The 23,678-nt window shown below is 41.2% G+C and overlaps 1 protein-coding gene across 4 annotated transcripts in view; it reads left to right on the forward strand.

Annotated features, from left to right (window-relative positions):
- Positions 1-14,311, forward strand: part of LOC6735026 (potassium voltage-gated channel subfamily H member 8) — a 52,912-nt gene extending 38,601 nt beyond the window's left edge. For 3 of the 4 annotated variants that reach the window (XM_016168368.3, XM_016168365.3, XM_016168367.3), the window contains 8 exons: positions 470-671; positions 1,861-2,052; positions 2,563-2,681; positions 3,188-3,268; positions 6,544-6,639; positions 8,772-8,925; positions 9,521-9,645; positions 11,283-14,311. In XM_016168368.3, coding sequence (XP_016028300.1) covers positions 470-671; positions 1,861-2,052; positions 2,563-2,681; positions 3,188-3,268; positions 6,544-6,639; positions 8,772-8,925; positions 9,521-9,645; positions 11,283-13,082 — 2,769 coding nt within the window. In that variant the 3' untranslated portion in view covers positions 13,083-14,311. The remainder of the gene's footprint in view (positions 1-469; positions 672-1,860; positions 2,053-2,562; positions 2,682-3,187; positions 3,269-6,543; positions 6,640-8,771; positions 8,926-9,520; positions 9,646-11,282) is intronic. The other variant, XM_016168370.3, reaches the window with a different exon arrangement.
- The last annotated feature ends 9,367 nt before the right edge of the window (positions 14,312-23,678 follow it).

A 23,678-nucleotide genomic window follows, 5' to 3' on the forward strand; every position in this document is an offset into this window, starting at 1 on the left:
TCGATAAGCTTGTTTATGTTTGCATTAGACTTATAAACCACCTTCCATTTATCAGCCACTTCATCTTTTCATTTTTTGATGACATCCTTTCTTCGGAGTTCGTCCTTTTTTTAAACCAACCATGCGGGCTCTGGGAAGTTGACAATTTTCTGTGATTTTTTAGTGCGGACCCTTGGCAGGTCAAATGAATATAACAAAAAATTGAGATGGCCGGAAAAGTGGGACGCCAAATTCGTACATTTAAATGCCCTGAAAAGTAGGCAATAAAGGGCGGGCAAAAAAAAAAAATGAAACATGAAGCTGACGGGAAAATGCGGCTGCAAAAAACGAACCAAACTAATGGACAGTTCGCAACGCGAAAGAGGCGTGGCATTTCGTCACTGTACGCCTACATTTTAACAACCTTGAAGTGCGTCATTTGACTATATGTAACTTTTTTATGCACTTTTTTGTTTTTTGTTCCACGCAGGAATCGCACATCCATCTTGTGAAATTGACGCGTCTCCTGCGGCTGGCTCGTCTGTTGCAAAAAATTGATCGATACTCGCAGCACACGGCCATGATACTGACATTGCTGATGTTCTCCTTCACGCTAGCCGCCCACTGGCTGGCCTGCATCTGGTATGTGATAGCGGTCAAGGAGTACGAGTGGTTCCCCGAGAGCAACATCGGTGAGTTTATTCCTCTGCTGAAGGTCCTGCCACGTTACACTCGCTGGCACAGGTGGGGTCGATGTGATAGCCCAATTTGTCTAACGAATATATTTCATACACACATCTGGAAAACATTTCAAGCACTCTTCTTTCATGTGTAAACAGTACATGCTCCAATAGTATTAAATTAAAAGTTAGTAAACAACTTTTTAGCAGAAGGGTGTAGCCTCAAAAAACGTTAACAACCCGTTTTTCGAAATCAAATGTTTACGGCTATGTTTACAGTTGTGTTATAAAAAAATAAAATGAGCACTTGTTTAGAAATTTGTTTGTTGCACTAAAACACATACGGTTTAATAACACAAAAAGAATAAATAAGTAGTTCATTTCGAGCTCATTTGTAATAGAAGCACATTATAAAAGTCTGTTTTCACAAATTTCAATTAGTTCAAATCTACCACTTTCTATTATATTTTTTAGTTAACCACTAGGCGTAGTCACTTGTAATTTCCGTACTTCCTTTGCTATTATTTTGACCACAACTGTATGAATTGGTTTGAGTTTTGGGAGTGTGTACCAAAGGTAATTTCGTTAGTTGGTTAGTCAACAGTAAAGAGCGGGTCGTCGTTGAACGCCAACTGAATTTTCCGGCTCCCTTGGGCCGCAGTCTGCCAAGGCACACCACCTGGCCCACCGAAAACCAAACGAACCAACCACCCAGAACACCGAAGCCACCCAAACCACCCAAACCTCCCAGACCACCTCAAACACACACACTACACGTGTGGTTAATGAATATTGTGTTAGTCGAGGTTTAAAGTTTTGATACGGATTAGCGCACAGTGCATCAAATCGAATCAAATCATCTCATCAGTGGTGTATACACACATATTGCCGTGGGGAAAAAGTTCTAGTCATGATATTTTCTGGCACTTAATCAGTGGGTGGAAAAAGCGTTCAGACCTGACTGACACGAAAAGTTTCGCCCGATGCTTCCGGTCGTTGCTAAACAGTTTTGCCGGAATTTGACACGATCTCAGAACGAACTGACAGACTGACAAACTGAATGTCGGAAAGTTAGGCCCAGTCATTGTCAATTTGATAAGCCCAATTTGTTTGGCCAGCAAATTGTAATTAAACGCCCTACTAAACCAGTTTTCTTCTCTGTTTCCTCTTTCTGTCTTCCCGTCGTATTAAATGCCTCAAGTATTCTTCACAGGTTGGCTGCAGCTTTTGGCGGAAAGGAAAAACGCTTCCGTCGCCATTTTGACCACGGCGGAAACGTATTCCACGGCCTTGTACTTCACCTTCACAAGTCTCACTTCCGTGGGATTTGGCAACGTTTCGGCGAACACCACAGCCGAAAAGGTCTTCACCATCATCATGATGCTCATTGGCGGTGGGTACCAAAATGTTTGAATTGCAAAATATTGTTATAGAGAAGGGAAACTACACTCAAGTTATTTGAGTCCCAAAACTGTTAAGTATTTAGAGAAGGCATTCCATAAATGTTAGGGGCTTGTTGCTTAAATGGTTTAAGTTATTTAAGATTATTTTAATAAGTCATATATCATATATAGCTGTCATTTTAATCATCTTTCTATAGTATCTTTAAATACTTATCCATTATTATTTACAACTATTGTAAAGTGTGTAAACTAAATAGCAAGAGATTCTCAATATTATTATGTTGTCACATTTAAGCATTAAAATTGCTCTAAATTTGGGTAATTGTGCCGAAATTCCATACCATAAACCGGAACTAGGACGTAAGTAATGAGGCTACTTTATCAATGGCAAAAATTGAGGCCCAAATGTTACTTCACGAGCTCCGCTCATAGCTGTTATTACGTTTTTTGGTCGGGCAACCCGAGATTTAATGATATATCGCATCCATTTCATTACCCAGCTCTGATGCACGCCGTGGTCTTCGGTAACGTGACTGCCATCATCCAAAGGATGTATTCGCGTCGCTCGCTATATGAGAGCAAATGGCGCGACCTAAAGGACTTTGTGGCCCTGCACAATGTGAGTATGATTTCGATGAGGACTGCGATTGGGATTTGCAGCGGCCGCAGGGGTTCGTGTTATAAATGAACCCCTCAGGAAGGGACCCCAGAGAAGTGCCACTCGATGGATTTTATTAGAATGCAGCACACATTTTCCATATGCCATGCAACGCTGCGCAGGAAATGGAAAATGGAACGGAAACGGGCGCCCAAGGGCATGAATTGCTGATTCCAGCATATTCCTTCCTGGGCATCGTGTTTGCGTGGCCTACAACCTGTTGATGGGGCAAACTTGAGCGTCGCTCCATTAGGCAGCACACGCGGCGTATACGCAACGAGCTGCACCCACGCCGCATACGCAATGCGCTGCACAATTAAGCGCTTTTGTGCGGCTCTCAACCGCGAAATGCATGCAAATGAAGTGAAAGTAGCGCGCCTCGCAGCTCATTTAACGCCAAGATGGCAAACGAGGGGTAAACCGAAGCAATGCGAATGCAATTATAATTTATGATCTCTTCATTACAGATGCCCAAGGAGCTGAAGCAACGCATCGAGGACTACTTTCAGACCAGCTGGTCACTCAGCCATGGCATCGATATATACGAGGTGAGCATCGAGAGTCCGATTGCCCAAAGGCATATCCGTCTCCATTCGTTTGAGTGTGTATCATAAATATTGAAGACAGTACACTGGGGAATACATTCAATAAATATTCAATAAGATATGTACGAGATGGAAAGGTTCTCTGGCCTAAAATGCGACTTATGTTATATCCCAATTCCTTTAGTTTTCATGACACTTTTTTCTGCTTCTTGGAACTATTTTTTTGTTTCTCTGTAGTACACCCCCAAAAATATGATTGGCAAAGTTGTCGACGCAGCAGTCTATCGTTGGCTTCGACTTGACTGACTTCACTCAAACTTCAGGTACAGATCCAGATTCAGAATGCCACTGAATCGTCAGTGCCAGCGGCCTTTCCTCTCCGCTAAACGTCTGAGCCCTTAATTAAGCAAATGTCCGTGAGGTTAACATATATATACAGTACTTTAGTTCGACATGTGACTTATTGATTGGCTGCGGGTCAAATGCCAAATGTGTGGCGTACCTTTGATTGGTCAACCGTGTTCTGGCATTTCAACCGCACTGCCATTCCTAGCACCTGTAGAAAAGTTAAAATTAAATATCGGAATCATATGTGTGGCTGGTTGGTTGCTCGGATTTTCCTGTGGCTTTTCATTGTTTTATTCGTGTATGTATGTGTTTGGCCATCTGCATTTTAATTAAAAATTTTTACAATTGCATTAACTCGAGCAGAAGGGAAGACGACATGCCATTTGTGTACCTTATCTTCTGGGTGAAAGCAGTCGAGTGCATTAAGTTCCCAGCTTGCCTGCCCTTCTTCCTAATTTAGTTCCAAGTCTAATGGTATCCATGTGGTGTTGTGTTGCCTTTGTTTCTTGTTTATTTTTATCGGCTTTGCAATTGTGGCACTATAATTTCGAACTTGAGTGGGAAACTTTTCTGCAGCTGCATGGAAATAGCTTATTGTTGGTCGACAGAAATCAATCTTCGGGGCTGCTTTGCACTTTGCAACTTTAACTTGTTTTAACTTTTCTCTGGCAGTCAGGTGGGCGATAAAAACGATTTTTCCCCAACTTTTCGCACAATAAAACTGAAAAAAGAGCGCAGCGCAGTCGAAAGAGCAGCGATTCCGCTCGTAATTGCTATTAGCAGAGAGCCATGCCAAACAACTTTTCCCCCCTCGCCCCCTTTAATAGTGTTAATTAAAAACCTCTTCAAATAAAACCAACTTTTATCACACGATCTAGTTTGCTTTGCGAATGGCATTGGCTTTGTGCACCTTTATTAAATGAACTTTTGCTTAAGCCCCTTTAAATTATAAAAGACATAGTTGATAGTACGAAAGATACATTTAAGTTTGTTGGTTATAAAATATCTAAATATATAATTTTATGGCTTAAGCCTGCAAGTAAATTATTGCATTCACTGTCTATTTAGTTTAACCTTCATGCACGTAAATATGCTGCATAAATCAAACTGTCAGTTTGTTTCACGCGATGTAAGGACCTCGTCTTACCTATTAACTACAATTAAACACCGATTTTCGTGTTGCCTTCAAGTTTGCGCATTCAGGAATTTTGGCATCCCTTAATGGAATTTAATTTAATTACAGACCAAACATGAAATATAGACAGACCCACGCACACGACCTGTCGATGCCACAGGAATTGAGGCACCGAAATTGGGCGGGCAGAGGGGGGAGTTGACTGGGCTGGCACTAAATTAAATTGTTAATTTATTGCGCATGCAAATTAACTGGCGAAACTGGTGGGGATCCCCCATCTACAGTCCACCAGCGGGAACTTCAAGTCAGTTTAATGCTAAAAACAAAAAAAAAAAATAACGGAAGACCGCCCACTTTTGGCCAGTATGTGCGCAATTAATGTAAAATATTTTACACTTCAGTGAATACAAAAGGGAAAACAGAGACGGAATGTACCATAAATAACAATTCTTTGGAAATTGCCCTTTGGGGACCCCGAAAAAAAGGCATACAATAAAAGCAGCAAAACTCAAACAAAACCCGGGAAAAACTTTCAACATATTTCCATGTTTAGTTGTGCTTGCTTAGCAAAAGTCCCTTTCGTTTTCCTGATAAACAAATACAGATGCGTTTAATAGAATAGTTCTAAGTGCAGGCTTTAAAATATAAATATACATACAACTATTTAAGAAATTTTTATATAATCTAGCAGCGCTGCTATTATTTTGAACTCAGCTGTAGTTTTCCCAGTAACCAGAACGTATCCAAAATGAAATTGAAAATGGGATGACATCTAGTTTGGCCAGAAATAGTTGCACTTTTCGTTGGTATTCGTTGTAAATTTTTAATTACGATCTGGCCGGCCTGAAATTGATTTAGTTGCTTTTGGCCTTTATTATGTTCAAACACAAACACACAATTTGCCCAACTATTTATACAATTAAGTTGACTTTACCATAAGCATTTTCACCGAATATGAAGCCCGAAAGCAGCAGAAAATTGGCTAAACCCACAGATTTGGCCATATCATTTGCGGTCCAGTTGGCAACGAATTTTTGCGCGATTTTCATCCACATGAATAATACTCGAGCGTAATCAGCCATTGGAATCCCTAGAAGCATGCATATGGACAAATACAGAGATGAAAGTCGGAACAATAGATGGGTGTGGTGGGCAAACAAGAAAGATGCAAATTCCCTTCAATTTCCATGTTAATCCCGATACACCGACAATTCCCATCCAATACGCTCGAAACGAACCAATGGAAAATATAAGAAGGAAAAATGAAGGAAAATATAATTATACCCTGGCAGGAAAACTGTGGATAATCAAGGGGGATTTTGGTTTTGGTTAGAATTCGTCTTAGGAGGAAAATTAAATTGGGGCCCTACGTAATTAGTAATTCTTTTGTAATTAGGAAAGGATTTCCCTTCAAATGTACTTAATAATTTTATTAATTTATTATTTTATTTATTATTTATCTTTAAAACACTAAGTCTTGAATTCTCATTAGTTACTGGGTATCTTGCAATTCTTTCGCATCTACGAACACTTTTTCCATCTTGTATTACATATTGCAGTTGAACAACAAGCAAAAGCAGATAAGCTTAAACATTTCCCCGGTGCCAGAGTAAAATAATGCCAAGCATTTCCCTCACAATTTTCAAGCGATTCAATTTTCACGTGTATATTCCACTTTCCTTTTTCTCCTGGGCGTGCGTGTGTGTGTGTGTGCGTGTGTGTGGGGTGGTGATTATGTTTGCCTTTCCACTCATCTTCGACTCACATTTTCATTCGGTTTTTCCTCGACTTGCAGACGCTACGCGAATTTCCCGAGGAGCTCCGTGGCGACGTTTCCATGCATCTACATCGTGAAATATTACAGCTGCCGATATTCGAGGCGGCCTCCCAGGTGAGTTTCAGCCTACACTGAACGAAATTTTGTATTAAAAAGAAACGGTTTCTTATTTACATTTTTTTTTGGGGCTAACCATATAAAGTAACCTAACTAAGATTGTGAGAATTATTTCCGAAAACACTAGTTTAGGAATGCATAAATAACATAATTGATTAAGGATAATCGTGATATTTTTTCCCAGTGCATCCGTGCGATTGCTCTTTTCCAGGGGTCGAAGAATGTGTCGCTTTGAAAGCGATTCAGCTCCAGACAAATGGAACGAAATGGCTGCGATGGCAAAATAATCAGCAGCAATGAGAAAGCGGGGGTGTGGGGTTATGGGGCAAAAGGTGGGGCCAACAGGTGGGGGTCAGGTACAAAGAGAAGACGAAGGCCAGGCGAGCAGTCAAAAGTTAACTGCGGGCTTAACTGAAACGTTTTTTGGGCTTCGTTCGTTTCGTCCTTTGTCGCATAGATAAATCGCATGTATAGATAAATTTGCTTAGATTAATGGCACTTATCAAAAATGAATTATGCATGCTTATGATAGCCTCATATAGCTAAAACTTAAACATTTCATTTGTATATTGCTTATACTTTAATATACTTTTATATATTTCCCGTATAAAACTTGTTAAAGATGCAAGCTATATTACTAGAAAGTATCTTAGACTTTTACAAATCCCCCTGCCTACGCATGGCCACAGGTAAAGTTTACGAGCCACCTCACTGAGGCTTTTGCCTCCTTCCTTTTGCCCTGCGGGCCAAGTTTCATTCGTTTGACTGAAGCGAAGCATGAAAAAGGTTTTTGGCCAACAGTAAAGTTGTACGCCGAAATCCCCTCGAATGCAACAGTGTGAGTGTGGTCGAGTAGTTTGCGATGGCCAATGTCAATACCCTTGTCAACCGCCAAAAGCCTTAATGGGTGCTCACTGTACTGCCGCTGGAGCATGGGGGGCAGATGGAAATCATTTTGGTAAAAGCCGCCTGGCTTAAGCTACAGATTGTGCAGTAATTGATTTCGCATCTACGGTTCAACTGCTCCATGGGTCGAAAGTTCTATGACCCATTGCAGTTGCCAGAGTCACATGAGAACAATTGAACATGGATGCACATAGATAGATAGATAAATTCGACGTTAAAACAAACATGTTGGAAAAGCAGATACAAATATTTTTAATAAAAAAACAACAAAGCGAATGCTTTTCTGATCAAAGCTCCAAATACCAATCGGTTGCTATAGCAGCTGCTTTATTTTGTGCTAAAATTGGAACAAGGAATTTCAATCAAATTTTTGACAATGCATATAAAATACTCTTTTAATACATAAAAGGAAAATGATGGTTCCTGTTAAGCGGATTGTTCTGATTAACACAGCGAATATTTTTCAAAGAAAACAAAGGAATTCAACATAATTAATATGATTGAAGGATTCGCTTTTCCATTGTTGCATGTTACCAGGAAGAGGAAAACTAATGGCTTCTTATTCAAATAACAAGGAAAATGTGATGCATGTTAACGAGATTCTTTAGTTATATATCAAATGAATAGTCTATCGCTAAGGAGTTCTAGTCTGATAATTTCTCAAAGATATGTTCTATGACTCCGATTTTCTGTGATACCAAGAGGTCGTGGTAATGCGATTGTGGTTCAGTTTGTTGAAAGGATAAAAGGGTGGTGGCACCTAATGAAATGCAACTCAAGCTAAGTTTGAAAGCAAACAAAACGGGGCGAATTGAACGACCGAATGACCGGACAAAACTCACAAAAAGAAAAAAAAAACTGAAGCCGAATGACAAAGGCGGACTGCAAACATTAATAAAGCTTATTCAGAAAGGCAAAGTAACGCAAACAAAAACCACTCAACAGTTATAAGCGCGCTTTAAGCCACTTTTCGTGGCCAAATGCGTTGGTGGGTGGGTTGATTTCTGTGAAAGGAGGGGGTGTGGCAATGGGTTGCTGGGTCGGTTCTAAACCGCAGGACACATTCCGGGGCAAGGACACACAGCTGTTGCCGTTTTGTTTCATTGCGCAAATAAAACGCGACCAAGCCAAATGCTAAATGCCTCTGACCGTGGCGAACAATTCCTGACCAACCCAGAATCGCATTTACTTGAACCACCGATTTGTTACACTTTCCATTGCAGGGCTGCCTGAAACTTTTGTCCCTGCACATCAAGACGAACTTCTGCGCGCCAGGGGAGTATCTGATCCATAAAGGCGATGCCCTCAACTATATCTACTATCTGTGCAACGGATCCATGGAGGTGATCAAGGACGACATGGTGGTAGCTATTCTGGGTGAGTATGCACTCTGGGAATTAAATTTCCAATATTAAGCTATTCTTTTGTTATTTAATAAAATATTCAAGAATCTTTTAGCATAGAGAACTTTTTTTGGTATATTTATTATCTTTGAATGTTGTCACTAATTAAATTACTCTTGTTTTTGCATCACTCGTTTTTAATTTAATTTTTATTTAATGGCATTTAATTATCGCCTCCAACAATGAATCTTATACTGTTTACTTACCAAAATTTGATTTTAATTTGCTAGAGCATTTTTTTTTCTCTGCCTTCAATTTGGTTTAAATTGCTGTTGATTTTCACGTATCGATTGTCAAATTTTCATTTTGTTTATGTTTCGACTAGTAGCGTTTATTGAACTCGCGCCAGTTCATTCGCTTCGAGGCTCCTCCGCTGCCTGAAAACCATTTGCACTTTGGCCAAGACAGTGAGGCAGTCATCTGGTTGTTTATTCATTCATGGCAGGCAGTGTCATCAACTTGAGCAGGGCCATCAAGTTGGTCTACTACTTGGCCCAGACAAATGCCAGGCTCTATTTTTATGCTCATTGATTCTGTATAGTGCTGACCTTTTCTCGTCTCCCCAACAGGTAAGGGTGACCTGGTCGGCTCCGACATCAATGTGCACCTGGTGGCCACCAGCAATGGCCAGATGACCGCCACCACCAACAGTGCTGGCCAGGATGTTGTCGTCCGCAGCAGCAGCGATATTAAGGTATGGCCCCATGGCATGGATCCCCCCACTCCCCCTCACTATGAAATCCATCGGCAGCTTTATGGACTCGGTTGTGCAGTAATTAAATTTAACTTATTTTTACACCGGCCACTGGTGGACGGGAACTCAAGGCCGAACGTGAATGGAATGCATTCATATGATAGTGTGATGGGGAAGTTCTGAATTGATTCCGGGCAGCAGGACTTTATGCTTCATTGAAATGTAGTAGCAGTAGTAGGAGTAGTTAAGGAGAAAAGTTTCAAAATAGTATATTAAATATTAAGTATACAACTTTTAAATAACTTATAAATTAAAATTCTGAAAAAAACCTGTAGCTGCCGGGTAAATGCCCGAATAAAACAGCTTAATTGCCGCTTGAGCCGTTAGTTGCCGGTACTTTAATTATTTTTTTATCATAGTCTGGAGTTCTTTAAGGATTAGGCCAGTTGCAATTTCAGGCTGTTCGTCGTAAACTTTATCTCAAACCTAACAGGGACAGCGGTTTCGAGAGAGGAAGGACCAGGAGGTTTCAAGATGAGTGCACAGCAGTTTGAATTTCTTGGCCTGGCATACCATCGGGTTTTTCATTTTTTGTTTTTCTCTTTGCAGAGAAGTCAATGGGGCTTGAGAGTCTGAGGGTTTGGGTATCCTTCTAACCGCGTCTTGGATTTCTCGTTTACTCTTACTAATTATGGCAATAATCTCGGGGCGGTTCAGGTTTCAAGAGCTTCACGCCTAATTAATTGCCATAAACTCTTGTCTGGCAATTGGAGGCCACTCCCCTCGCGCTCTTTTTGGGCGGTAATAATTAAGCGAGGAATTTCCAATTTTATTGTCGCTTAATTAGTTGCGGAATGTGTTTAATTTATGCATAGTTTCCCCACCGTAAATTTCTGTATTTGTTTCTCCTTTGTCTCTGGCTATCGTTGCTCCTTGGCTTTGTGTTTGTGTTTGTGTTTGTGTTTGCGTTTACCTTTTGTTTTTATCTCCTGTTTATTTGCATGTCTGCCTTGGCGGAATAAAGTGCAGACATTGCGAGCATCTGACGCCAGGCGTCTTTATTCCTTGTAGCGCCACTCCGGCAAACAACGCGGCGCACGGGTCGTATGAGTGATACTACTCGCATCCCCCCACTCCACATGTTTGTGTTTTGCGTGTGTGTGTGCGTTTGCCGTCGTCAGTGAGAGGCAGTGTGTAAACGCCAAGATGGCGCACTCGAGTATGTAAAGAAGACGCCAAGGCGTCAACATTGCCAAGTGTTGCTTCTTAAAGAATCTAGATTGGACTATGAAGTACCCTTTAATAAGAAATTTCCAAAGTTTAAAGTATTTATTTTTATTTGAAAAGATTTTTTTATTTGCAATTTTTATAGTGGTTGTTAGGAAGTTTGATACGTCAACTATGGAGCCTAAGGTATATACTAGTTCATAAAACCCTTGGCTACCCTGCGCCGTACACACCGTTTACATGGCGTTTTAGCTTTTTCATGTTGTTCATGGGCGCAAACACCAGCTGCCACGCCTCCCTCCCCGCCCAAAGTGCATAATCGTTTAACGCCAAAACGACCTTTGAAGCACTTGCCATGGTTTTTAATTTAACTTACATGTTTTTCCGTATTTTCACTCCATATTTTCCAGGCGCTAACCTACTGTGATCTGAAGTGCATCCACATGGGTGGTCTGGTGGAGGTACTACGCTTATATCCGGAGTATCAGCAGCAGTTTGCCAACGATATTCAGCACGATCTCACCTGCAATTTGAGGGAGGGCTACGAGAACCAGGACTCCGATATTGGACCCTCATTTCCCCTGCCCAGTATCAGTGAGGATGATGAAAATCGCGAGGAGGCCGAGGAAGGGGGCAAGGGGGAGAAGGAAAACGGTGGAGGACCACCAAGTGGTACTTCTCCACTGCACAATATAAGCAATTCTCCGCTGCATGCAACACGATCTCCACTGCTGGGCATGGGAAGTCCCAGGAACCAGAGGCTGCATCAGCGGGGTAGATCTCTGATTACCTTAAGGGAAACGAACAAGAGACATAGGACTCTGAACGCAGCTTGTAGCCTGGATCGCGGTTCCTTTGAGGAGCCCGAGCCACCGGAAGAGGAGCAACAGTCGGGCGGTAAAAGACCCTCCTTGGAACGCTTGGACTCCCAGGTTTCCACTTTGCACCAGGATGTGGCCCAACTGAGTGCGGAAGTTCGTAATGCCATCAGCGCGCTGCAGGAAATGACATTCACCTCCAATGCAATGACATCACACACCTCTCTCAAGTTCCCTCCAGCAAGATCTATACCCAACATTAGTGGAGTTGCGGGCACAAGATCCGGAGTTGCAGTCGAGCACGGCTTGATGGGCGGAGTTTTGGCAGCCGCTGAATTGGCAGCCATGCAGCGTAGCTCATCACATCCTCCCGAGGTTTGGGGCAGGGATGTCCAACTGCCCACCAGTAATACGGCCAGTTCCAAGGCACCCTCACCTGTGGAGCCCAAGAAGACTATGACCAGCAGGAGCAGCCAAACGGACTTCTATCGCATAGACTTCCCAACCTTTGAGCGATTTGTTTTGGCCAATCCTCGTCTGGTTTTGGGACTTCTGGGCATTGAACCCGCCATCAAAAACGAAATGGATCTCCTGCAGCAAAAGCAAACCCTGCAGATATCACCTTTAAATACGATAGATGAGTGTGTTTCGCCGTCGGATACCAATTTGGCCAGTTCCAAGGAGAGACTAATCACAACATCCACAGTTCCGACACCTGGTCGCATTTACCCACCTCTAGATGATGAGAACTCCAATGATTTTCGATGGACAATGAAACACTCGGCCAGTCATCATAGCTGTTGCAAGAGCACGGATGCTCTGCTGAGTCCAGAGGAGCAGCACCCGGCTTCCATGCTTCCAGTGGATGCAACTCCTGTGCCATCTGTCCAGGAAGTTCGATCCTCAAAAAGAAGCATACGAAAAAGCACGAGTGGCAGCAACTCCAGCCTGTCTAGCAGCAGTTCGAGCTCTAATAGTTGTCTGGTGTCGCAGAGTACGGGCAACCTGACCACCACGAACGCCTCGGTGCACTGCAGCAACAGTAGCCAGAGTGTGGCCAGTGTGGCGACCACGAGAAGAGCCTCCTGGAAGCTGCAGCACTCGAGGAGCGGGGAGTATCGAAGATTATCCGAAGCCACGGCTGAGTACTCACCACCTGCCAAGACACCACTTCCTGTGGCGGGAGTGAGCTACGGGGGCGATGAGGAGGAGAGTGTCGAGCTCCTGGGACCTCGTCGGAACTCAAGACCCATCCTGCTGGGCGTAAGCCAGAATCAGGGCCAAGGACAGGCTATGAATTTCCGCTTCTCGGCGGGGGATGCCGATAAATTGGAGAAGGGTCTGCGTGGACTGCCCTCCACTCGCTCCCTGCGAGATCCGAGTAGCAAATAAGCAGCCAAAAGGAGTCATTCGCATGCAAACCACCGTTCGTGATTTATGTCCTAATTAATACTGAAACACAAAGACGCTTGTACATTTAATATCTTTAAGATACCCACACGAGTTTGGTTGTTCATCTGTATCCCCGTAGATTTATCGAGAATACCTTCACATATTGTAAAGCATATCAGACAAGCCAAAAGTATTTAACAAGCCTAAAAATTATTTTTGTAAGGCTCAGCTGTTATAACGAGATGATTGTTTATTTTCGTAGCCAAATAAGCAAAGATATACCCACTCAGAATACATGAAAACATATGTCAGCGGAAGTACAAAGACTATAGACCTCCGACCTAAGATAAATACGAGTAAGAGTATATCTTGCCTAGCAACTAAATATCAATACACTTACAAAAATGGTGAAATGTTAGTTAAGTTACACCAGCCTGGAATTTTGTGTTACAATAATGTGGTGTATAAAATTGTTTCTAGATCTGTAGGATCGGAAACATTTTTTGAGATTTAGGAGCTCTAAAATTTCAAGGGGAAATTGGGACAGAATATGGCATGCCCAGATATGGCATTTCTCCATACATCTAAGATCTGGAATTTAAGCATAGTTAGGCAAGCTCAATGACAGGAATATCAAACGGGGATTCAACAGATTTGTAGAGACTTAAGCAGTAAATTCATTCTAGTCACTGTGACGTGAGTTAACCTAGATTATTACCTAAGATAATCGACAATCGTGTGCTACATATATCGAATGGACAGAGTTCCACTTCAAAAGTGAGATCTCGGGCATTTGACTAAAAAGTAATTTGTGATTCCAAGCGAGAAGGCAGCTCAACTCTCAGCTTGATTCCGTGTTGATAAGTTGGCTAATAGAAATGGTCAACTAAACTGTGTAAATTTCTAAAATCCCACATATATCCTGAGTGTATATAGTATATATGGTATGTGTATATTTGCTCCCGAAAACCTATAAAGACTTGAGCTTCATTCTATCCTTGATGTAAGCATCCTATGATAATAAGTTTTATATGTGTTTAGATGGATACATATTTTAGCCATAATGATGCAGGATTATTCAATTGAGAACCTAATAAACGTTTTTAAATGTTTTAACTTAATGTTATCGAGACTATATACTTGTATGTATTATATGTGTAGTTATACATCTAAAGTATAAAAGGATATTCGATACTTCAATAAACAATAAACTTGATGTGACACGCTAATCGTAGACTGTTTTCTCAGTGTTGGATTTGACTTTGCGCTTTCTCCGATTTTCCAAATTTTGGTTTTCCACCTCCAACCGATGACTGCGTGATTTTCCCATTGACATCAATGGCGCCGCTTTAATGCGCTTAATTCAATTGGTCGATTGGTATCGTCCCTTTGCCATAATCTGGTAACCTGACTGCCAAGTTTTTGTGCGTCATGTTCGCATGTCAATTGGGGTATTAAGCCCTCGTTTTCAGGCTCCTGGGGCGTAGTTCCTTCTGCTGAAAGAGATAAGCACCTTAAATCGAAAACCACACTTAATCACAAATCAAAAAAAAAAAAGAAAAATTATTTTTTGGTAAAATATTTTCTTTGACATATGTTAGGGCGTCAATAGATTATTTATAAATCCAGATATTACATGATTTAAGTAAGCGTAAATGTATATTATACGTAGGTATTCTACAGGCCAGTATACTTACATTCTACATTTATAATGATAAGCTATGTCAGAAAACATTTTATTGAAATTTACTAACTAAATACTTAAACCAAATACAATTGTAAACTTAATTATTTACAAGAGTGAACTTATCGTAGCAATATGTAAAATATCGCAATGCTATGTATAATATACATTATTTTTACTCTTGCATGTCCTTCTGTTCAACAAAAGCTTTCATTCAGAAGTAGAGGCAAGTAAAAGCTTATTCCTTTTAATCAAATATTTCAACCACTTAAAATCCAATTTATAGCTTAGAGTCCTCACGCTTTCACTGAAATTCTAGGTGCTTGTCGCAACTGAAATCCTTTTCAAATTAAGCTTTCAACGACATGCTCGAAATCAAAAAATCTGGCTGATTAGCTTTAAAATGTAGTTATCATATGCCAAAGTGCACAGAAGAAATTATTTTTTGCACTGGCAGTGGTGGGGCTCTAATTAGCTCTGAGCCTCATTAATGCAGCCATTATCACAAAAATAATTTATTTAAAAACTTTGCCGAACATTTTCGCTGATAGAAACGCTTTTGTGCGTAGTGGGGATGGGGGAAACATAAGGGTAAGAGAATAAAATGAATGTTAATAACTTGAAACTATTATCAAACTCATTGCGGTGTGTTTTCCCAGTCTCATTTTCAGTTTCGTTTTGTTTCTGTTCTTTTGCACGACAAGAAAAACTACTCGAGCAAAGAAATTAAGCTAACTACTGCTATTTTTTCACTGTTATTGCGGTCGCAACGGCACAAATGCCTCAGTGGGCATCCATAAAAGAGCATAAAAGTGGGAAAAAGTTTTCCACAAAACTTCGCAAGGACTGTGAGCTGGTTGGTCGGTGGGCGGGAGGGAGTTGTCATTGGAAGCTTAGGAATAATCGCGCTTAATAAGATGCGCTTAAATTGCCCGATCGAAATCATTGGCACTGCCCGAAATGCGAAATTCCCAATGCGGACCAAGTGTGTATTGTTTTAATTAGGATCGCAGACATCGGTGGCAATTAGAGGGGCGGCGGGGTGAAGGGGGCGGGTCATTCGCTTAATTACGCCAAAACGAATTGGTCTAACGCACGCCCTTCGATTTGAAATTTCGCAAAATTTGGACATCCGAATGAGTGTGCGATTTCGGTGCAGTAATTGATGAAATTCATGGCAATACAAGCACAACAACAAAGGCCATTGATCGCACACAGATACGCCAAAAATATTCCACACACAGATACTCCATACATGTGCAGCATTGAGGACCAGTCATAAGAGTGCAGTAATTTGTGCTCCAATTTTCGTAAAAACAATACAAGCTGCACATGCGGATCTTCCTGCTTGTGCTTAAAATGGCTGCAAAAAAGTTGAACAACTTCTCCCAAATTTAATTGAACTTCCGCTGCCATCTTTAAGGGAACTCAAAACTGTTGGAACACACATTTTAATCAACCAGTTTGAGTTGGAAACTTCAAATAAACAAGAGGAAAATAAAACAAACCATGCTACATTCAGCAGGATACTGTTACTCGCTTGGTTTACTGCTTTTTTTTTTACCTTTTTAATCACTGAATAATAAAGTTTTAACTTTTTATTTTGGTATGGTTTCTCAAGTAAATTTCAGAGCTTAGTTAAACAAAAAGTATTCTATATTTTGGAAAATACTTACATTAAAAAGTGCTTCTATTGTTGTGAATTGAATCTTTTATGTCATTTTTTTTGTTTCTCATAGGAACTCTGAAAATTACTAAAACGTTTCGAGCATTCTGTCCACTAGCGGCTTTAGTTTATTTACAAGGCAAGTTCCGCTTGCCAGCCAATCGCTTCCAAGCCGATTATATATTTATGTCCTAAAAACCAAATCACTACCGCTTGAAGCTGGAGCATCCAAATGCTCCAATAATTTCTAATTTATTTTAAGTAAAAGGACCGAGGCAAAGGAACATAAAGCAAATTACCAAACGCAATCGATGAAGCGGCACAACAAGCCACGGGCCACTGCTAAAAAGTGGGCTGGGTGAAAACTTTTGCACCAAATAAAAGAAATGAATGCGCGTCGGTGTGAGTTAAGTATGTGTGTGTGTGGGGGGGGTGGGTGTGTATGGGTGTATAGGTGTAGGTGGAGTGGGTGGTAGTGGCAGCACAAGTTCCCCACTAAAATTCAATTGAACTGCACGCGGGCAGTGCTGCAGTCATCATGCAGCTTCCTAGCAATGGAAACACTGAAAAAAAAACTTAATAAATGGGGCATAATTATATATAAATAATAAAGAAAAATTTTAATATTAATTTTGTTTACCAATATTTATAAATTTATTAGATTGAAACTTTTGTATAAACATTTATTGGCATAAAATTATATATTATTATTATCTTAATCCTTAAATTTTATTTTATTTTCGGTGCATTGCAAAGCAGCCGACCAGCTGAATGGTTAGGGAAAATATGTGATGCACTTTAAACGCGTTCGAAAGAAAAGCCAGCCAGCTAGTCAGTAAGTCAGCCGCGACTTGCGATGGCCATAGCCAAGCTCCGTCGACTGGGGAGCGTCGATTGGCGATGGCCGCCAATGGCGGATTGCCGACAGGAGTTGGCCCTAATGTGCGGTTCATTACGCCGGGCTGACCGCACTGCCGGGAAAACACAGCCTTGTCGTAATCGTATTAAAAGGATTCAGGGGAGTAATTAGCAAAGCAGCAAAGCGACACCCGGCTCATTCAAGCGTTCTGGCCACGTTGACAAGTGGACAGCGCGTTTGATTAGCTAATGGGATTCCGCTCCAGTTGCATCCGCCAAAACCCGCGGCACTCATTCATTACGAAAAAAAAATCCCTCAATTGCCCGTACAGGTAACAAAGAGGGCAAGTTTCACTCAGCTGCCGTTTTTTTTTTTTTACTCTATGCTACCAACTTTTTGCAACTTTTGTGGCAACTTTTTGCCACATACACTCGACAAAGGGTGCAGGTGGGGAGGTGGCAGGAAATGAGTGACTGTACGAGAGTGGTAGCAATTTTTACAAAAGCGGCAAAAGTTGCCCTTTAGTAGACTCTTTGTCATGCGAAATGCCACACCCCCCTTTTCGGCATTATTCGGCGAAGGCTCAAGTTTATGGCATGCACAAAGCATTCAGTTAATACGCACTTAATAGTCAGGTCATAAATTTTAAATACTGCTAAATGGCCGCCCCAAGAAATGTGTTCGAGTGTGCTTATATTAATGCCCAGATATGTAAAGCAAAGCATGCATACAAAATCCACACGCGAACACATACATTTATCATTTCCCAGCCCGATAATCGTCTTTTACAACCAAGACAAAATATTCGTTGGAGAAATTGCAGATACTCGAAAAAAAAATGTCTAATATTTAAAATTATAAAAATGATGAATTTTAGACTTAAAACTGAGTAGCACCTGTAATTTTTGTGGCACACCTGCTAAAATTTATGGCCACATAGGCGAAATGAAAATTTAGGAATCCACTTTGCATTACCCAACTATGGAAATATCGAGTTCTGCAAAAAGTAATAACAAAGTTTTCCGAATTTTTGCAGTTTCCAACGAGTTACATGGAAATCGGAGTGATGTTATCAAAGTAGATCCACCCACTTCGTAGGGTTCTTTGGCTTGTCAGCCAACTGTAAGTACTCGAAATTACAGTTTTCAATTACCAAACGTTTAGTTGTCGCTGCGACCTTGTGAGCAGGAGAGCTGCCGGCAGTTAAAGTTCGCCATCCTTGGGGGGCAAGGATTTTATTGCTTGTCTCAAAGTTTTCGCTCGTCCTGTTTTACGACTTTGTCTAGCAACATTTTTGCACGAGTGTATTTATGGGGCAAGTGTCACCCGCAAATGCAGGCCACACCCATACTTACACCCACAACCAGACTCACACATTCCACGGAGTTCGCCAACTTCGACGAGCGCATAAAAATGATGAGTTATTTGTTTTTTAGTGCATAATTTATGAGTTAAATGAGTTTTTCATATGCGAACGCGTGGCTGACAGTATTCGTTATGGCTCTGGGCGTTGTTCTACAGATTTGTCAGTGGCACACAGAAGAAATGGAACAACGGGGAGCCCCCAAAATCTCCGAATCCCATACCCATACGCCCAGCCACCCACAAACATGCATGTTGGCTGTCTTTTTATTTATGACTTTTACGCGTGAAACTTCATTCGAAAGCGTTTAAGTGGAAGCACACACAAAAAGATTTCCTCAGCCAGGACTTGGCAAACTTTTGTTGCTCCACGCACACGAAATCAAACAAGTACAGTCGAAGAAAATATTAATAAATAAGTAAATGGATCATAAATAATTGGTAAAATCGTAGGGGGTAATGTGATTGCTGGCCTCTAATCAAGTTAACACAGTTTAATTTTATTTACACATAATTTTACACATATTCTAAAGCGTGCGAGTAAAACATATGTAAATTATGATTTGCTTGGTGTGTGACACCTAAAACAGCTGCTGTTCAAATTAAATGCTAATCAAAAACAATAGAAAACTAGTATAAAATGATTATTGTTAGTATTAGTATAAAATATATTGCTAAATATTTAATTGTTTTTTGTTGACCGCATTTTCTTTGACTGCACACACACACACACACACTCGCATGTGCGGCACTTAAACATGCTCTTTGTGGCTTGACTTGATGGCACGTTTATCATGCAAATTGCGCCTAATTGTCCGGAATGGGTTCGCCTTAAACTTAAACATATTTTCCCGCTTCGAATTTGCTTTGTCGCCGAAAGCGATAAAAGCAGCCAGCCTATGGCAAACCGAAATATTACCAATTTCGAGCAAACAATTTTCAACGCAGCTTAGCAGGCATTCTGATTTAATTGTTTTTGTGTGCTACACACCACCCCCACTCCCCCCAAAATAACAAACCCTTTTTTTATGCTTTCCTTGTCTGCTTTATTTACCGAACTGAGCTCGCTTTCTCTCTGTTTAACTGGCGCCCAAGTGGGGGCATTAAATTTTAACGGTAAATGCGCGAAAAGCGTCGCAACTTTAAATGAATTGTTTGGGCGCGGATCCCTTTTTTTTTTGGGGGGTTCCTGGGATCGCAGTCCGGTCCTAAGTCCTGGTCGAGGTCCTGCTCCGTGGGTCCATGTAAATTAGAAGCGGCTTTGTTTTCGGCCAGCTTTTTGTTCCTGCTCAAATTTTGTTTGTCTGACTTCGTTTTATTTTGTTTGTATACTCTTAATGAGGGTAAAGTCACTTTTATAAGGATTTTGTATTGAAGGTGACACATATTTTATTTAATAATTATTAGTTTACTAACTGTTTACTTACTCAAGATACAGTTCTGAAGTTGAAGAATGAACTCGAAAGTGGCAAAGATACTTAGTTGCTGCGTTAAAAGTCATTACATAGAAATGAATCAGTATATCATTAAACTAAATTTAACTTTCTTTTAATGTACTTCTCATATTAACTTTTTTCTATTCCTATTCCGAGTGTTTTATGTGTAAAATTCTAAAATATGTCCCTTCATTAAATATTCTTAAAGAGTACTCCAGCTACGGCTTTCCATTCGATTTTAGAATTTGTGTTTTCTTTTCTTTTTCACTCTTCGCATCAAGCGCTTTGTTTTTTGTTGCCTCCTGCTCTGTTGCCGATTGCTTTGGCCCCTGGCATTCATTTGGCAACGCTTGGCTGATGAATCTGGTCCCGAATCTCGGGGATGAGGTGGATCCCGTATCCGCGCCACTCGCCGGGTAGCGCTGCTGTCCCGAAATGTTTCCGGCTGGTGTCAGGCCATCAATCTGACCTGCGGCACCGCAATGTCCCGCAATGGAGGGAAGAACCAGATACAGATGCAGAGTTACAGATACAGATACGGTGGCCGCCGCTGGCCTCTAATTTAAAAACTCTTTTACGCCGTCTCGCCTCAAGTACGCTGCCGCCCAATAATGTGAATTTTATGTAATTGAAGTGGCAGCTGCTGGGGCAAAAACAGTGGAAAAAAGGAGCTTGCGAAAAACACGTTGAGAAATGTAATAGCATAACTCTTTGGCAGCTTAGGTTGGCTCTGCCCAATGCCCAATGCCCCATGCCCTTTGATCTTTGCCCACCGTTCTCCATTCTGCTGGAAAAGCCCGAGGCATTTTAGCCAATGTGACAAACTGTGCTGCGGTGCATGAAAAGGGGGGCGGGGGATGTGGGGCGGAAAATGGAGGGGGAAAACTTTACTGCGGTGGCCACTGAATGCGATTTAATGATCCTGGGTCCTGCGGGATCAAAAGGCGAGGGAGCTATCGAATTCATTTCATTGCCTTCCATTTGCAATTATTCTAGTCTGGTTAGGGTAATAATTTATTGGGTGGTACATTCCATTCAATGTGCCGGATTTCCATGCATAATTAGCCATATATTTCTATGGTCACGAGCAGCTTTCAAAGGCATACAAGGAAAACACTTAGTTGGCACTTAGATTTAAAATATTTGTTAATTCGACAGGAGTGGTTACGGCATTTAGAAGTAATTTTATCTTTATTACAAATGATGTGCTCCTTCAAATTGGTTACTAGTAATATAAATACTTAATTACCCTTTGAAGTTTCTAAATTTTTGGTAGCTAAAAAAGTGGTAAGCTTACAATAATCCCCATTTTCCCTTCGCAACCCATTTCATAAGCGATTTTTACGCATGGCATATTCTATTCACACCCATTTTCGATGTGTCCACACTTTCCCGGCTGACAGACTATTCCATAATAGAATCCCAAACGATTCATTCAATTACGTTCCCACTGAAATCACTTTTCATGCTCTTCGGTCCATGGAAGTGACCCTTTTCCCTGCTTTGGATCGACCATTCTGCGGATTTGTGCGATGATTGGTCTGGCCACGTGTCAATTAAAATGAGTTCAACGTTTTAAAATAAATCGATGCACGATGCTGGGACACTAATGTGATTAAGCGCCAAGTTCAAATTAAACAAATACACTGGCAAAAGTCAACATTTTCAGCCATCGCAATGGCCGTGGGCGCCGCCAATTGTGGCTGTAAGTGTCCGGAAAATAAACAATTTTTAAATCGAGTGCTGGGGCGGCATAAATTATGAAGGATTTCGAATGGAACTGGTAGCTGCAAGAATTAAAAATCGCGGCTGTTGTCGCATTAACATTCAGGGCTTTTGGCCACATCAAAAAAAAGTTTTTATTTTTGGATGGGGGAAGGGCGACAAGGAATTAAAAAATCCCCGAGCAACATTTACATGTTGTCTGGCAATAAAGGGCGTTGCTAAGTCTGAGGTTAATTTTCGTAATGCGATGTAATTTTTAATGTGCCACGAGGAGAAAAGGGGTGTTCCAATGGAGCGGCGGCACGAAAGGGGCATAAAAATTCATTGCCATGAAAATGTACAATGTATAAACATTGTAAAACCGGCTGATGCGCTGTTGATCCTTGGCATCCCTTGAAATAAAAATGAGATCGACCTTCGGAATTGAAATGCCCCCAATGCCATTTTGGTTGCATACAAAATTAAATTTATTTATTTTCCGCTTGTGTTTTTCCATTTGGCGGCTGCGTTGCCAGGATTGGCGCAATTACACGCTCGTCCTTCGGCAATTAACGAATGCTGGCCAAAAAGGCAATGGCCAAAAGGAAAATGCCAATATGTAAAAAAGCGGAAAGTTGCAGCAGGGCCCATTTATTTATCAAATCGTCCTCGTTTTTACCCACACAGCCCTTGGCCATTAATCTCAAAGACAGACATAAAAGCAATGCTTTTTCGGCCTTAATTAAAGACGCATATTGCGCGGCATCGTTTTTTATATTTACAGCTTTACTTGGCCATTGCTGCAGATGCAAAAAGTATAAACAAATATTTGTGAAGGTGACCTCATTAAAGTCGTTGTCTAATTGCTAACTAATGAATTCCACTTTGTGCACTCCTCGCTTTGAAAAATTAACGTGGGTTCTGAAAACTTCTACAATTAAATTAGAGTAATTATAGCAACTTTAAATTTAAAAATGTGACTTCCTTAAAATTGTTTAAGTATTTCAGACCAGCTATTTTTAGCACAGCTTCATTGCGTTCAATGGTATATAAACTATAATGTCCTTCACACATCCATGGCAATGAATAAACAATTTGTTTTCCAACAACTAAAAAGAAACCTCTTAACTATTCATCAGCAAAGTGGTTGGTTTTTGGCAACTATTTCGCTTTGTTCTGAATATAAAAAAACAATCGCCACAAAGAGATCCGAATTAGAGGCCCGAACCGGAATAATAAACAAGCGGGCCTGGACAATGGGAATCTTGGGAGTGCGTCTGGCAGCTTGGGGTTAAGCAGGCGTGCCCCCAGTTGACCCAAGAACTTTGGCCATAACATTGCAAGAAGCAGGCTGAAACAATTACAAAACTGATTAGAAAATCTGGCCAACCCAGGACAAACACACGCACCATTGTTTTGGCGACGCCCTCATCTGGGTTTCCGACTGGTTGGTATCTGGTATCGCCTTGCTCCTCCGGATGGGATCTGCTATCTTGGCGTGGGCCAGCAGAAACAACAGACCGCACAATTTGCAGTAACAACAATGGGACAAGCGCAAAGCCAACAAAAGTCGAACAAGGCAACCAAAAACTATACCAAACAAAGAGCCAAAGAGTATGGGCGTATTTGAGGGGGCGTGGCAACCGCAACCTTGGTATTGAAAATCGAAGCCGAAACAGGCGGCTATCTAATGCGCTGGGTTCGGCCAGACAAAAAGTCTTTACGGTTGACTCTAATCGAGTTAGTCAGCGACACCTTAAATATTCTACGAGTCCCTGACCGAAAAAAGGTGAAACAAAGGCCAAAACCCGCAAAGGGAAGCTGTGGAGCCATATGCGGTTATATTTGCACTGCGAAAAATAAGAGGTGTCAAGCAAAAACAGAA

The sequence above is a fragment of the Drosophila simulans genome, chromosome 2R (genome assembly GCF_016746395.2).
Source record: "Drosophila simulans strain w501 chromosome 2R, Prin_Dsim_3.1, whole genome shotgun sequence".
Lineage (NCBI taxonomy): Eukaryota > Metazoa > Arthropoda > Insecta > Diptera > Drosophilidae > Drosophila > Drosophila simulans.